This window comes from Aulonocara stuartgranti (assembly GCF_965226115.1).
Source record: "Aulonocara stuartgranti genome assembly, chromosome: 2".
NCBI classification, from domain to species: domain Eukaryota; kingdom Metazoa; phylum Chordata; class Actinopteri; order Cichliformes; family Cichlidae; genus Aulonocara; species Aulonocara stuartgranti.
In genome coordinates, this window is record NC_138940.1 from 20,449,838 (window position 1) to 20,461,894 (window position 12,057).

At 41.4% G+C, this 12,057-nt stretch overlaps 1 protein-coding gene across 1 annotated transcript; it reads left to right on the top strand.

Annotated features, from left to right (window-relative positions):
• The first annotated feature begins 362 nt into the window (after positions 1-362).
• Positions 363-10,683, top strand: LOC309687985 (plastin-3-like). The gene is made up of 16 exons (XM_082503367.1): positions 363-481; positions 2,759-2,845; positions 4,131-4,282; positions 4,525-4,654; positions 4,783-4,915; positions 4,995-5,076; positions 5,154-5,319; positions 5,723-5,862; positions 7,068-7,163; positions 7,418-7,604; positions 7,691-7,769; positions 7,860-7,974; positions 8,711-8,844; positions 9,080-9,203; positions 9,379-9,503; positions 9,667-10,683. The coding sequence occupies exons 2-16, from the start codon at positions 2,785-2,787 to the stop codon at positions 9,797-9,799; spliced, it is 1,857 nt and encodes a 618-aa protein (XP_082359493.1). The 5' UTR covers positions 363-481; positions 2,759-2,784; the 3' UTR covers positions 9,800-10,683.
• Positions 10,684-12,057: the final 1,374 nt, after the last annotated feature.

Here is a 12,057-nt window from a genome sequence, read left to right on the forward strand (position 1 = left end):
TAGTTAGTGTTAATGTAAATAGGCTAAAATTGTTAGAACTACTTACATTAGTTTATATATAATGTATTTCAAGTCTGCCCATCAAAGAGTTTATTGTTTGAAGTTGAGAAACACAAGCTATTAATGCTAATTAAGCTACTGTTAGTGTTACTACATTTTATTTGTTTAGCATTACATATCAGTTGGCCATAAGTGAGTCTTCGTGTTTCTCTCTGTTTCATTAGTGCAGAATTTTATGTTCTTGGTAAATTTCGCCATTGTCTCCGAAGAACACCACAGACAGTGTTTTCTTTTGCTTGGTGCTCAACATGACCGCGGGCATGAGGAGGAGGCTTGGTTAAGGGAAAGGGTGGCGCCGAGGGGGCGGAGCGGCTCCCTTCTCCGGGCGGCGTCAGCAGAAGAAAACGGGACAGAGGGGCAGAGCCAGGCCGACAGAGAGATTGGTTTCCCCAGGTGATTTTGCCCCATCCGCCGACTACAGGTAAGCACAATGAGAGTTTCAGGGCGTTTTCTCGTGACTAATGACAGGAGGTAAAGACTTTTATGCATCGGAAGAAAACAATTTAAAACTCACTGCGACACATCAGCTGTCCGTCCATTCACCTAGAAATCACATTTTACAGCTTATGTGGGGATGCTTGTAGAGACTGTATTCAATAATATTTTAAACATATGCTAAAATACGCAGTATTTGTGGGTTAGATGGCTCATGGTATGCACACATGGTAGTTAAGCAAAATGTCACCTTGTGTATTACTTTTATTCTTATTTCATGACTTTGTCTTCTTGGAATACTATATAACTTCTAAGTTGCGTATATTATTACAGCATATTGTGCGTTACTTGCAGCCTGTCTGATAAAACTCCCACTCAGGCCTCAGCCACACCGTTAATAGACGTGAAAGTGGCTTTTTCTTTCAGTGAGTGCTAGAATGTGATTGGCAGACGGTGCAGCAGCAGCGGCCGGACGAAGTGCGTCGTCACACTGAGCATGTGCCAGGCTTTATAAGCTATGAACATCATTCATGTGCGCGGGCTCTGCCTAATCTATCTGCAGTACAAATTGCATGCAGACAGCCAGACTTTTACAGCGGGCTGCAGTGCTGTTCAGTCAGTGTCACGTCTCACAACAGAGGGGCAATTTTGAGGTGGTCGGTTTGTCCAAATAATAGTCCCCCCCCCCCCCCCCCCCCCAACACACACACACACACACACACACACACACACACACACACACACACACACTAATAATAATACTCATAAAAGGATTTGGATTTATTGGCAAGGACACGTCCATCTGAAGGTCTGATCTTCCCAAAGCAGTGACACCTGGTGGCGGCATGATATGTACATTTCCTATAAACTGAGTATTGTGAACGAGTTGCTACACAATTAAAATGTTTAGATCATAATACGATATTTTCGAAATAATCCGAATCACATTTTTTGCCTTTAAAAGCCTAAAAACCTGTGAAATCTAGCTTGTAAAATCAAAATTAAAAAACAGCAACACTTTTTAAATACCTCTATGCTGTTTGCACCAGTTCAAAGCAGTAGTGTGATGTGCACATATTTGGGCTGGTTTGCGTTAGGAGAGATGCTTTTCCTTTCTTTATTCAAATAACCGTGGGTATAGCTAACTGCCGTCTGATCACCACTGTTGTCTTTTTAAAGGGGCATTTTTGTTTCTAGTTTTTATAGAGATATTAGAAGGCTTGTATTCAAGTGCCTGTATCCATGTGTATCTGGTTGAGAAACCACTGTTTGCATATTCACGCTCAGCTTTGCCTGTTAATTTGTTTGTCATGCTGTAACATGATCAGGGTGCGTGAGAGATTTTTGTTTCAAGAGATGCAGCCCTAATAGGAGCTCAGTTTTTGGAAAAAAAAAACCTTATTGAGTGAGAAAACTGTTAAAACTCATTTATTATATAAATATTTTTTAATAAATGTATTAATATAAATATGTATTTGTATGCATGTAATTAATTTCTAGTTCAATTTCTGTTATTACCGCAGCCCACCTGCAGTACCTGTGTGGTCCACCAGGGCCCCACACTTTGATAGTCACTGGCCTATTGGATGGCTGTACGAAATGATCCCTAATAACATTTAATATTTTTGGTATCATTGCTGGAAAATTTCACATTGAAAATGGAAATTGGTGCCAGCTGCATATTTGGAGCCGCTCTGCTGGACAACCTGTGTCATTACAACAAGCTTCTTGTCTTCTATTTCTAGCTGCTTTCAATAATGATATTAGTGTATGGCTATTATACCACTCAGGCTCTATGCTGTCATGTACACTGACATGCCATTTCATTAGTTACACCTGTTAAGTACTGAGTTGGACCCCCTTTAACTTTCAACGCTGCCTTTATTCTTCATGGCATATAGATTCAACAAGGTGCTGGAAGCGTGCCTCAGAGATTTTGGTCCATATAATAATGGATTGCATTTATATAGCGCTTTTCGGGGCCCTCAAAGCGCTTTACAATTCCACTATTCATTCACTTTCATATTCAAACACTGGTGGAGGCAGCTACAGTTGTAGCCACAGCTGCCCTGGGGCAGACTGACAGAAGCGAGGCTGCCATATCGCACTGAAGGGCGAACTGAAGCACTGCAGCCAGTTCAGTCACAATGCATGCATAAGAAATCTGCATTTTATAAGCCTTTTATGGTCATTACTCCTGATGCTCTGTGCGATGTGTCCGGAGTTGGTACGCAGCACTTACACGCATCATTTGCCTGTGTAGGTGTCAGGTGTCTCACAGGTGTCGGAATGTCAAAGTCTTTCAGTGCCGAGGAGATGGCGGAGATAAAGGAGGCCTTTAACAAAGTGGGTGAGTAAAAATGTGTGTGTTTGTGTGTGTTCGTTCACATTGCAGAAAACTATGAATTAGCCACTTATTTTTGACTGTGTGGTGTACATGACTGTGAAAAGTGCCTCTTTGTGCACGCCTGTGTACGTGTGCAGGATCTGGCAGACAGAAGCTTTGATACGCCTACATTCCCGTTATTGTCTAAAGCAGCGATCCCCAACCCCCGGGTCACGGACCGTTAGCGGGCCGTGAGAGTTTGGTACCGGGCTGCGAGAGTTGAAGCTCAGGTGTGAAATTGATGATTTTCAGGGTTTTTAACGCTAACTCGGTTTCACTGGGTCTTTTTTCCCATTTTTTTGGTACCAGGCCGCACAGAAAAAATAAAAAACTTACTAGTGCACGATCAACTGTCTTTTCTTTTAAAAATAATCTGAGTGTTACTTCCCATTCACAAAAGACCCACGAACTGCTTTAAAAGCTTTAAAAGTATGTTCGAGACATCAACTACTTTGGATAAAAGTCATGGCAGAATATTCCAAGATTGCCACAACAGCACACACACACTACCTGTGTGAAGCGGGGTTTTCTGCGGTTCCAGCTACCAAAACAAAATTGCGGAGCAGGCTGAGCATAAGCAACACACTTCAGGTGTCATTGTCTCCCCTCTCATTGATTTAGCATTATGGTGAATTATATATTTTCATGTTCTTTATAAATGTTTTGTAGTCATGCGTCTTATTTTGAAAGAAATATTTACGCGTTACCATAGCGACCAGAGAGCATTAAGGGGCAGAGAGGAGGATGTTACTCTCAATGTTGTTGGTGCATTTCAGGAGGACGCTGCTAATAAAGTTACACAATTACACAGTGAATTTGCTTATTATTAATAAATTTACAAAATAGCACAGTTTTTGTCTTGGTCGTATCATTTTATTTGGTTGTATTTATCTGCGACACCTTAAAGGCCGGTCCGTGAAAATATTATCTGACATTAAACTGTCCGTGGAGCAAAAAAGGACCGCTGCACTAAAGGAGCAATTCAGTAAATTTTACTCCAGAAAAGTTGGAACACTGTGTAACGTAAGAAGAGAAAAGAATGCCATGATTTGCACATCATTTCAATGGAAAATACTACAGAGTAAACATAAGCTGAGACTTTAGGGCACTGACTCTTAGCATGTCACAATGGCAGCACTTTAAATCTCGCCCTGCATATCTGGAAAACTGTAAATAAAGAAATAAAGAGTAGAAGTTTAAGCTTAAATAAAGTTCTCTTTCATTTCCTGTCTTGACACACCACGTGTAGATGCGGATGGCAATGGGTACATCTCCTCCACCGAACTTGGCAATCTCTTCCGAGAGGTTGGCTGTCCTGTCCCGGGATACCAGCTCAGACAACTCCTCCAGAAGCTGGATCTGAACAACGACAGCAAAATTGAATTATCAGAGTTCGAGGCTGTAGGTAACACTAGTTAACTAACTGTAGTAATTCACAGCTTTACTAACAGTTTACTCACAGCAGCCAAAAAAGTAAACATGTTACATAAAAATCTGTTTATATACTAATGTACTGTAAAGAAAGGCAAAGTACCATAACATATTAAGTGATAAATGACTTATATTGGTTAATATCTTGACAAATATACAGTAACCATGGTTTGATTGTCTGTAAGTTAGCGTGTGTTTGCATATATATTCAGCTCTTTAAGGAACTCAAGGACGACCGCATAGCCCAGAGTTTCAGGAAAGCTCTCAACAAGAAAGAAGGCATTGTAGCCATCGGGGGCACCAGCGAGCTCTCAAGTGCAGGAACTCAACATTCGATCTCTGGTTAGTAACGCCATATATAATATGTGTGGTGTCACCGCCTGGTGGAGTCAGAGAACTCTCTGATCAAACAGCCTCAGGTTTTAGTCGTCGCAGAAACAGATCTGACACTTGGCTTTGTCGTATTTCAGAGCAGGAGCGCTTCGCCTTTGCCAACTACCTCAACTCGGCTTTGGAGAAAGATCCCGACTGTCAGCACGTTCTCCCCATCAACCCCAACACCGAGGATCTGTTTAAAGCTGTCGGAGATGGCATCATGCTCTGGTAAAGCAGTTTTCTTTAGACGCTGTTTGTCACGTTCAGGCAGTGCGCTAAGATGCTTCCCTCACGCTCACTGTTTCAGTAAACTCATCAACCTATCTGTGCCTGACACCATCGACGAGAGAACCATCAACAAAAAGAAACTGACTCCTTTCACCAAACAGGTCAGTTGGTTCCCTTTCACATCTTAATCGTGTGCTGGCTTAATGCGATTTAACCCTTGACCCTTCATATCCTACAGGAGAATCTGAACTTGGCTCTGAATTCTGCTTCAGCCATCGGGTGCCAGGTCGTCAACATCGGAGCTCAAGATCTGAAGGAGGGGAAACCTCATCTAGTGCTCGGGCTCCTCTGGCAGATTATCAAGATAGGGCTGTTTGCCGATATCGAGCTGAGCCGCAATGAAGGTGGAGCACAGATAGATTTGCAGATAGATTTGTCTGTGGAGAGGGAATTTTGCAAACATGCAAAAAGTAAAACACAATTTAAAGGGGACCCATTATTTGTTTTCCTATATTTTCTATCATTTCACTTCCTGGCCACAAAAAAGTGACTCACTGTAAAATGTCACATTGACCCGCCTTTAGCTCTTCACTAAGCTTATGCAGTGTCACTACATTTACTTCTATCCAAAGCTGCACTGACTTCTTTGACAAAATCTGAACCCTCTGTGACAGTTTGAGCCCAGTGAATCCCAGATAAAAAGGAGAGTCCCAGGATCAGAACATGGAAGTTTATATAGCAGTTGTCCTTTAAATACATGCTGGAGTTTAGTTTAGGCACCAGAGTCATTCCTCTCTCTCTGTATAGCTATTGCAGCGTTGCTAGAGGAAGGTGAGAGTCTGGAGGAACTGATGAAGCTCAGTCCTGAAGAGCTGCTGCTCCGCTGGGTCAATTTCCATTTAAAGAAAGTCGGGATGAAGATATCAAACTTTTCTGCTGATGTTAAGGTAAGAAAATGTAACCAGTCGCTTCACTGTTTGCTATTAGAGACTGAATCCTTATTTGATCTTTTACAGATGTTGGGTCACAATTAAAAAAAATCACATTCTCTTCAGGGTAATATGCCTGTGACAGTATAAACACTTCATTCATGGGTCGTAGCTCTGACACACGGGCGTTTGAATAGTTGCTTAGATTAAACATTAAACTAGAATATTTAAATGATGAGGGCAGAATATGCACAAATAGTCCCTGTGAAACAGAAGAACGTTTGTTTTCCACTCATGGCTCTGTTTGAGTTCACATATCTGATATCGTCATGTCAGGCTAAACACAGCTACCTGCTTTTCTCTGAGCTTTCTCTTCATGAGGGACAGCCAATCAGAGGGAAGCTGGCTAAAGGGGAGGGACGTTTTAAAGACAGAGGATAGTTTGTTTCAGGTAGAGGATGAACTGATTGTCTCCACCAAAGCCCAGCATAAGCAAAATAATTATAGGTCAAATTAAATAGATCAGCGGTCCCCAACCCCCAGAGTCGTTTGGTACCGGGGCGCAAGAGTTGAGGCTCGGGTGTGAAATTTATGGTTTTGGGGTTTTTTTATCTTTATTTTGTATCGTATTTATCGTTAACTCGGTTTTCCTGGGTCTTTTCCCGTTTGTTATGAATAAATCTTCTTTTTTTGGTACCGGTGCTGTTTTCATTTTGTTGTGCTTATCCGCGACACCTTATCCGCAACATAAACTGGTCCGTGGTGCAAAAAAGGTTGGGGACGGCTGAAATAGATGTTCAGTAAAATATTAAAAAGCAAAGGCAGGTTGGCTCTGCAGTTGGCTGCAATTAACTGTATTCTGCTTTCATATAAAAATTTGTAAATGCACTTTTATTTTTGCACACATTTACACACATTAAACACACATTTACATTTATTTTGCATGAGTATTGTCACATATTGCAACAACACATAATGCTATTGAAATCAACCCTGAATAAATGAATAAATGTCACTCAAAATTCATGTTTACTCTCAAAATGCTGACTTTAACTAATCAAACTACGCTAAGTACAAGTAGAATATAAATATTACATTTAATTGAATTTTACTCCTTCATGTTTGTTGAGGGTGAAGAATCTTTTTTTTAGCGCTGGGAATAAACATGAGCACAGTCTGACACGGGTCTGTCTCTGCCTTTGTGCACTTCTGTTCCCACGCAGGACTCCAAGGCCTACTTCCACCTGCTCGAGCAGATCGCCCCAGATGGCAGCAAAGAGGATGTTCCCCATGTTAACATTGAAATGAGCGGTCTATATGTGAGTTTGCTTGAAAGGCAGCATGTCGTTTGCGTTGTAGATTCTTTGTTTGTAGTGCTGTTCTAGTCAGGCCTAACCCTTCATACACACCCTGCATACACACACACACAGTAGAAAAATGCCCCAGTGATGTCAGAGAAAATGGTTCAATTTCTTTATTTGAACGCTTGAAAACTGAGAACTAATACAGAGGATGAATCTGTCATTTAAATACATGCATATCACACGCCTCTGTGCCTGTGTGTGTGTCACAGGAGCAGGATCTGGTAAAGAGAGCAGAGTGCATGCTGCAGCAGGCCAACCGTCTGGGCTGCAGGCAGTTTGTCACTGCCACCGATGTTGTGAGTGGAAACTCTAAGCTCAACATGGCCTTCGTGGCGACCCTTTTCAACAAACACCCGGCTCTCACTAAACCAGAGAACCAAGAGTGGATTGTGGAGAGTAAGCATGGATGAGCATTTCCTTTCTCGCTCCTGTAGTCGCTGAGGTAAGATCCTGTGGCTGACTCTGTCTTTCACGATCTCCAGGTGAGACCAGGGAGGAGAGAACTTTCAGGAACTGGATGAACTCTCTCGGCGTCTCTCCAAATGTTCATCATATCTATGGGTCAGTGTGCGATCTGTACCGTTTAGCAACACTCTGATATGTATTTTACATGTGCATGTTCACCTCACACGCCACTGTGTGTGTGTACAGTGATCTGCAGAATGCCATAGTGATTCTGCAACTTTATGAAAAGATTATGGTTCCAGTGGAATGGGACAAAGTCAATCGCCCTCCATTCAAAGCAGGAGGAGGCCACTTAAAAAAGGTAAATACACAAACTGCTTCATTCAAAGAACAGTTTTTAATAAAAGATGTTCACGTGGAAACGACACATACACATTTAATGGGTGTGTATGATGCTCATTTCCAGCTCCATATATTTATGCCTTAGATTGGGTCTTGGTGGAGCACCTTGTTTTGTTTCACACTCGACACACATTCTTCCCGTCTCTTTAAGACAACCGTTTTCTTATTGGCTGCCCCTCATACAGAGACAGTCTAGTCAGCAGATGTATGGAGCTTGTACGCTGACAGTCTAAGCTTAGGTGATCATATTAAGGACATCTTACTCACAGCGATGACAGCCATGAATAGAAAAACTGTCTTAGTGTTTAGATCAGCCTGAAAGCTGAACTTATGACTCGTGAAATATATTAAAAAATGTTGCAATGTGTAAAACGTTAGTAAAAACAGAATGTATCCAGAATGTATCCATCCATCAACAACATTAACAAATCTCATAAATCCATATTTTACTCACAGTAGAATTTAGAAAAAACTGCATCTACAGATTGACCTTTTTAGTATTATTATTTAAAATGGTAATCTACTCTTTTTAAACATTTGATATGTTTTCTACTATAAATTAAATGTGGCTTTTGAAATTTGCAATGTTTTGTTTGTGTGCGTGTAAAAACTAGGATTCCCAAAAAAGTTGGGACAGTGTATAAAGTGTAAACAACAAGGTGCAGATCCTAAAAATGTCTTTCTGCGCACTGCAGATTGAAAACTGTAACTACGCCGTGCAGCTGGGGAAGCAAAAAGCCGGGTTTTTCCTGGTGGGGATTGGTGGACAGGACCTGTACGACGGAAACCCTACTCTAACCCTGGCACTGGTGTGGCAGCTGATGAGGAGGTGATTTTCTTTTGATTCCTATGTTGGGTTTGCAGTACAATCGAGGACAGATAGGGGGTACTGCTGTTTCAGGATGGAAACCGAAAAAGTCAGAGCTCTCTCACCAAGTTCATCGAGTTTAATGCACTGAGCTGTTATGATGAGACACATCGGTGCACTGATGATTAAAAACACCGGGGCTTATGGGAAATATAGTGCTCAGTAACGAGGCTAATATTCTCACATCCACATGCAGGTACACGTTAAATGTCCTCAAAGACCTTGGACATGGAGAAGTTGCTGGAGATGATGTGATCATTTCCTGGGTCAACAAGACTTTGTCTGGCGCTGGCAAGACTTCCTCTATAAAAAGCTTCAAGGTAAAAAGTTACACTTTGCCAGAGAAAGTATGCATTCATTACACAAACTAGCCAATTACTAGTGTAATGTGAGATATTTTCACATGTATATTCTGTTTTGTCATTGTGGATTATTGCTTGTGAAGAGTGAAAGACCAGCTGTGGATGTGTGATGCTTGTGTGCTCTTCTGTTTAGGACAAAATAATCAGTAGCAGTCTGCCAGTTCTCGACCTGATTGATGCCATCCAGCCGCAGAGTGTCAACTTTGAGCTGGTTAAAAAGGAAAATCTGTCAGAGGAAGACAAACTGAACAATGCCAAGTAATCACCTCTGCTGCTCCGTTTGTTTCCAGTAGTTACTGGGCTTTTGTATTTCATTACATTGCTATCTAGAACCTTAGCTGGCAGTGGGGCATTCTGATTATTACATCAACGTTGTGATGATGAGGTGATACACTCTAATTACCATCCTTCCTTTCTCCAGGTATGCCGTCTCCATGGCGAGGAAGATTGGTGCCAAAGTCTACGCCCTGCCTGAAGACCTGGTAGAAGTCAACCCCAAAATGGTGATGACCATCTTCGCCTGCCTGATGGGGAGAGGGATGAAGAAAGCTTAAAGGAGACACGCTTGCACCTAAAGACAAACAGACACACGTGTAGTGGGCATAGATGTACTGCGTTGTTGTTTTATGTGGTTATTCTGAGCTAACCAAAACAGAGTGAATCCAATCTGAGTGTAAACAGTAAAGTGCAGTAAAGTGGGACTTCTTTAACGGCTACATGATATAAAGGTTGAGGTTTGGTTTGGGGCTTTTCTTTGGATCTCATTTTTACGATCGTTTACGAGGTGATCATCGTCTGTGCTACTCGCTGAGATGAATCTAATAGAGCGCTGACTATCACAGGGTCTGAGCCATGCATGCTAGGACTGTGCGAAGGGGAAACCTGTTAAGAAAATATGAAATTGTGTCTTTATGTTTGTCTTTAAGTTATGACACGTGGCAAATATTCAAAAACAACTACTTCATATCTCACATAGAAGCACCTAATGCTGCCTTTCCTCCATTCCTGAACATATTTAACATTTTCTCAGCTGCTTTTTCCTCTCAACTTCCCATGTGTCAGTTATTGTTCTCGAGCCATAATAATCTTTCATGTATATGACCAAAGCTGTGCTACATTATAGGCAGATAATATATTCACAGAATATAAAACTGAAACCTGTTTTAACCTTCAATGTCTATTAAATGCTTTGACTAGGATTTTTAACCCAGAACAGCACATCTGTAGTGCTTTTTTCTAGCGCTTTGTCTGTAGACGGTCTGTTCCAGCATAACACTTGAATTCAGTAGCTCTGCTTTTGCTGCCATGATGACTGCAATAAACAACCTCAAAGGTTTAGTCCTGGATTAATTTAAAGTCATGCGAGCAATACTTTCAATGTGTTGTGTGCACAATTACGTCTGTTATGGTAAACAATAAAATCTTTTTTCATATATTATCTAGTTTTGTGTTCTGTGTGATTTGTTCTGTTGCCGTTTCAAGCGTGTTATTGCAACAACCACACATTTACTTACTGAACAGAACCAATAGCAGTCATTCATTTCCATTTCCTTAAATATTATTATTGAGATTTTGCTTCCATCACGTAGCAAATAGCACGATGTTATATTTATTTGTATTTAGCAATTAAAGACTGTTTTACATTTAATTGATGGCACAGCTGAGGCTACTCTGAATTTTCTTGGTCTACTGAAACAGGATATCATGGATAAATGTAAGTTTCATTTTTAAGAGAACTCAGACTCCTGACAGGGACTAGAAAGAGAGAGCATATTTCTCCTGTTTTGGCTTCCCTTCATTGGCTTCCTGTTAAATCCAGAATTGAATTCAAAATCCAGCTCCTCACATACAAGGTCTTAAATAATCAGGCCCCATCTTATCTTAATGACCTTGTAGTACCATATCACCCTATTAGAGCACTTCGCTCTCGCTCTGCAGGCCTACTTGTTGTTCCTAGAGTATTTAAAAGTAGAATGGGAGGCAGAGCCTTCAGTTTTCAGGCTCCTCTTCTGTGGAACCAGCTTCCAGTTTGGATTCAGGAGACAGACACTATCTCTACTTTCAAGATTAGGCTTCAAACTTTCCTTTTTGGTAACGCATATAGTTAGGGCTGGACCAGGTGACCCTGAATCCTCCCTTAGTTATGCTGCAATAGACGTAGGCTGCCGGGGGATTCCCATGATGCATTGAGTTTTTCCTTTCCAGTCACCTTTCTCACTCACTATGTGTTAATAGACCTCTCTGCATTGAATCATATCTGTTATTAACCTCTGTCTCTCTTCCACAGCATGTCTTTATCCTGTCTTCCTTCTCTCACCCCAACCAATCACAGTAGATGGCCCCGCCCCTCCCTGAGCCTGGTTCTGCTGGAGGTTTCTTCCTGGTAAAAGGGAGTTTTTCCTTCCCACTGTCGCCAAAGTGCTTGCTCATAGGGGGTCATATGATTGTTGGGTTTTTCTCTGTATCTATTATTGTACGATCTACTGTACAATATAAAGCACCTTGAGGCGACTGTTGTTGTGATTTGGCGCTGTATGGTAAATGGCCTGTATTTGTATAGTGCTTTACACGTCCAGTCATCCACCCATTCACACACTATATAAATAAAATTGAATTGAATTATACATACCAGTCATTTCTTTTATGTATGTGTGTGCTGCTTAAGTATTACATCAAAGAATTGGCTTTAACTTCAGTCAGTCTGCTCAGCAAACAGCAGCAGGTTAATCCAAATCTTCTACTGGGTTGGGGGGTGGGGGGGGGGGGGGGGGTGGACTCATGCTTGAGAAACTTTGAGATGATCTGAGCTCTG

What these genes read in the sequence shown, in the direction of transcription:
- LOC309687985 (XM_082503367.1), top strand. Translation starts at nt 2,785, where the DNA reads ATGTCAAAGTCTTTCAGTGCCGAGGAGATGGCGGAGATAAAGGAGGCC. An exon ending in CGAGCTGAGCCGCAATGAAG is followed by an intron (nt 5,320 to 5,722) that starts GTGGAGCACAGA and finishes CTCTCTGTATAG; the next exon opens with CTATTGCAGCGTTGCTAGAG. An exon ending in CCTCTATAAAAAGCTTCAAG is followed by an intron (nt 9,204 to 9,378) that starts GTAAAAAGTTAC and finishes TCTTCTGTTTAG; the next exon opens with GACAAAATAATCAGTAGCAG.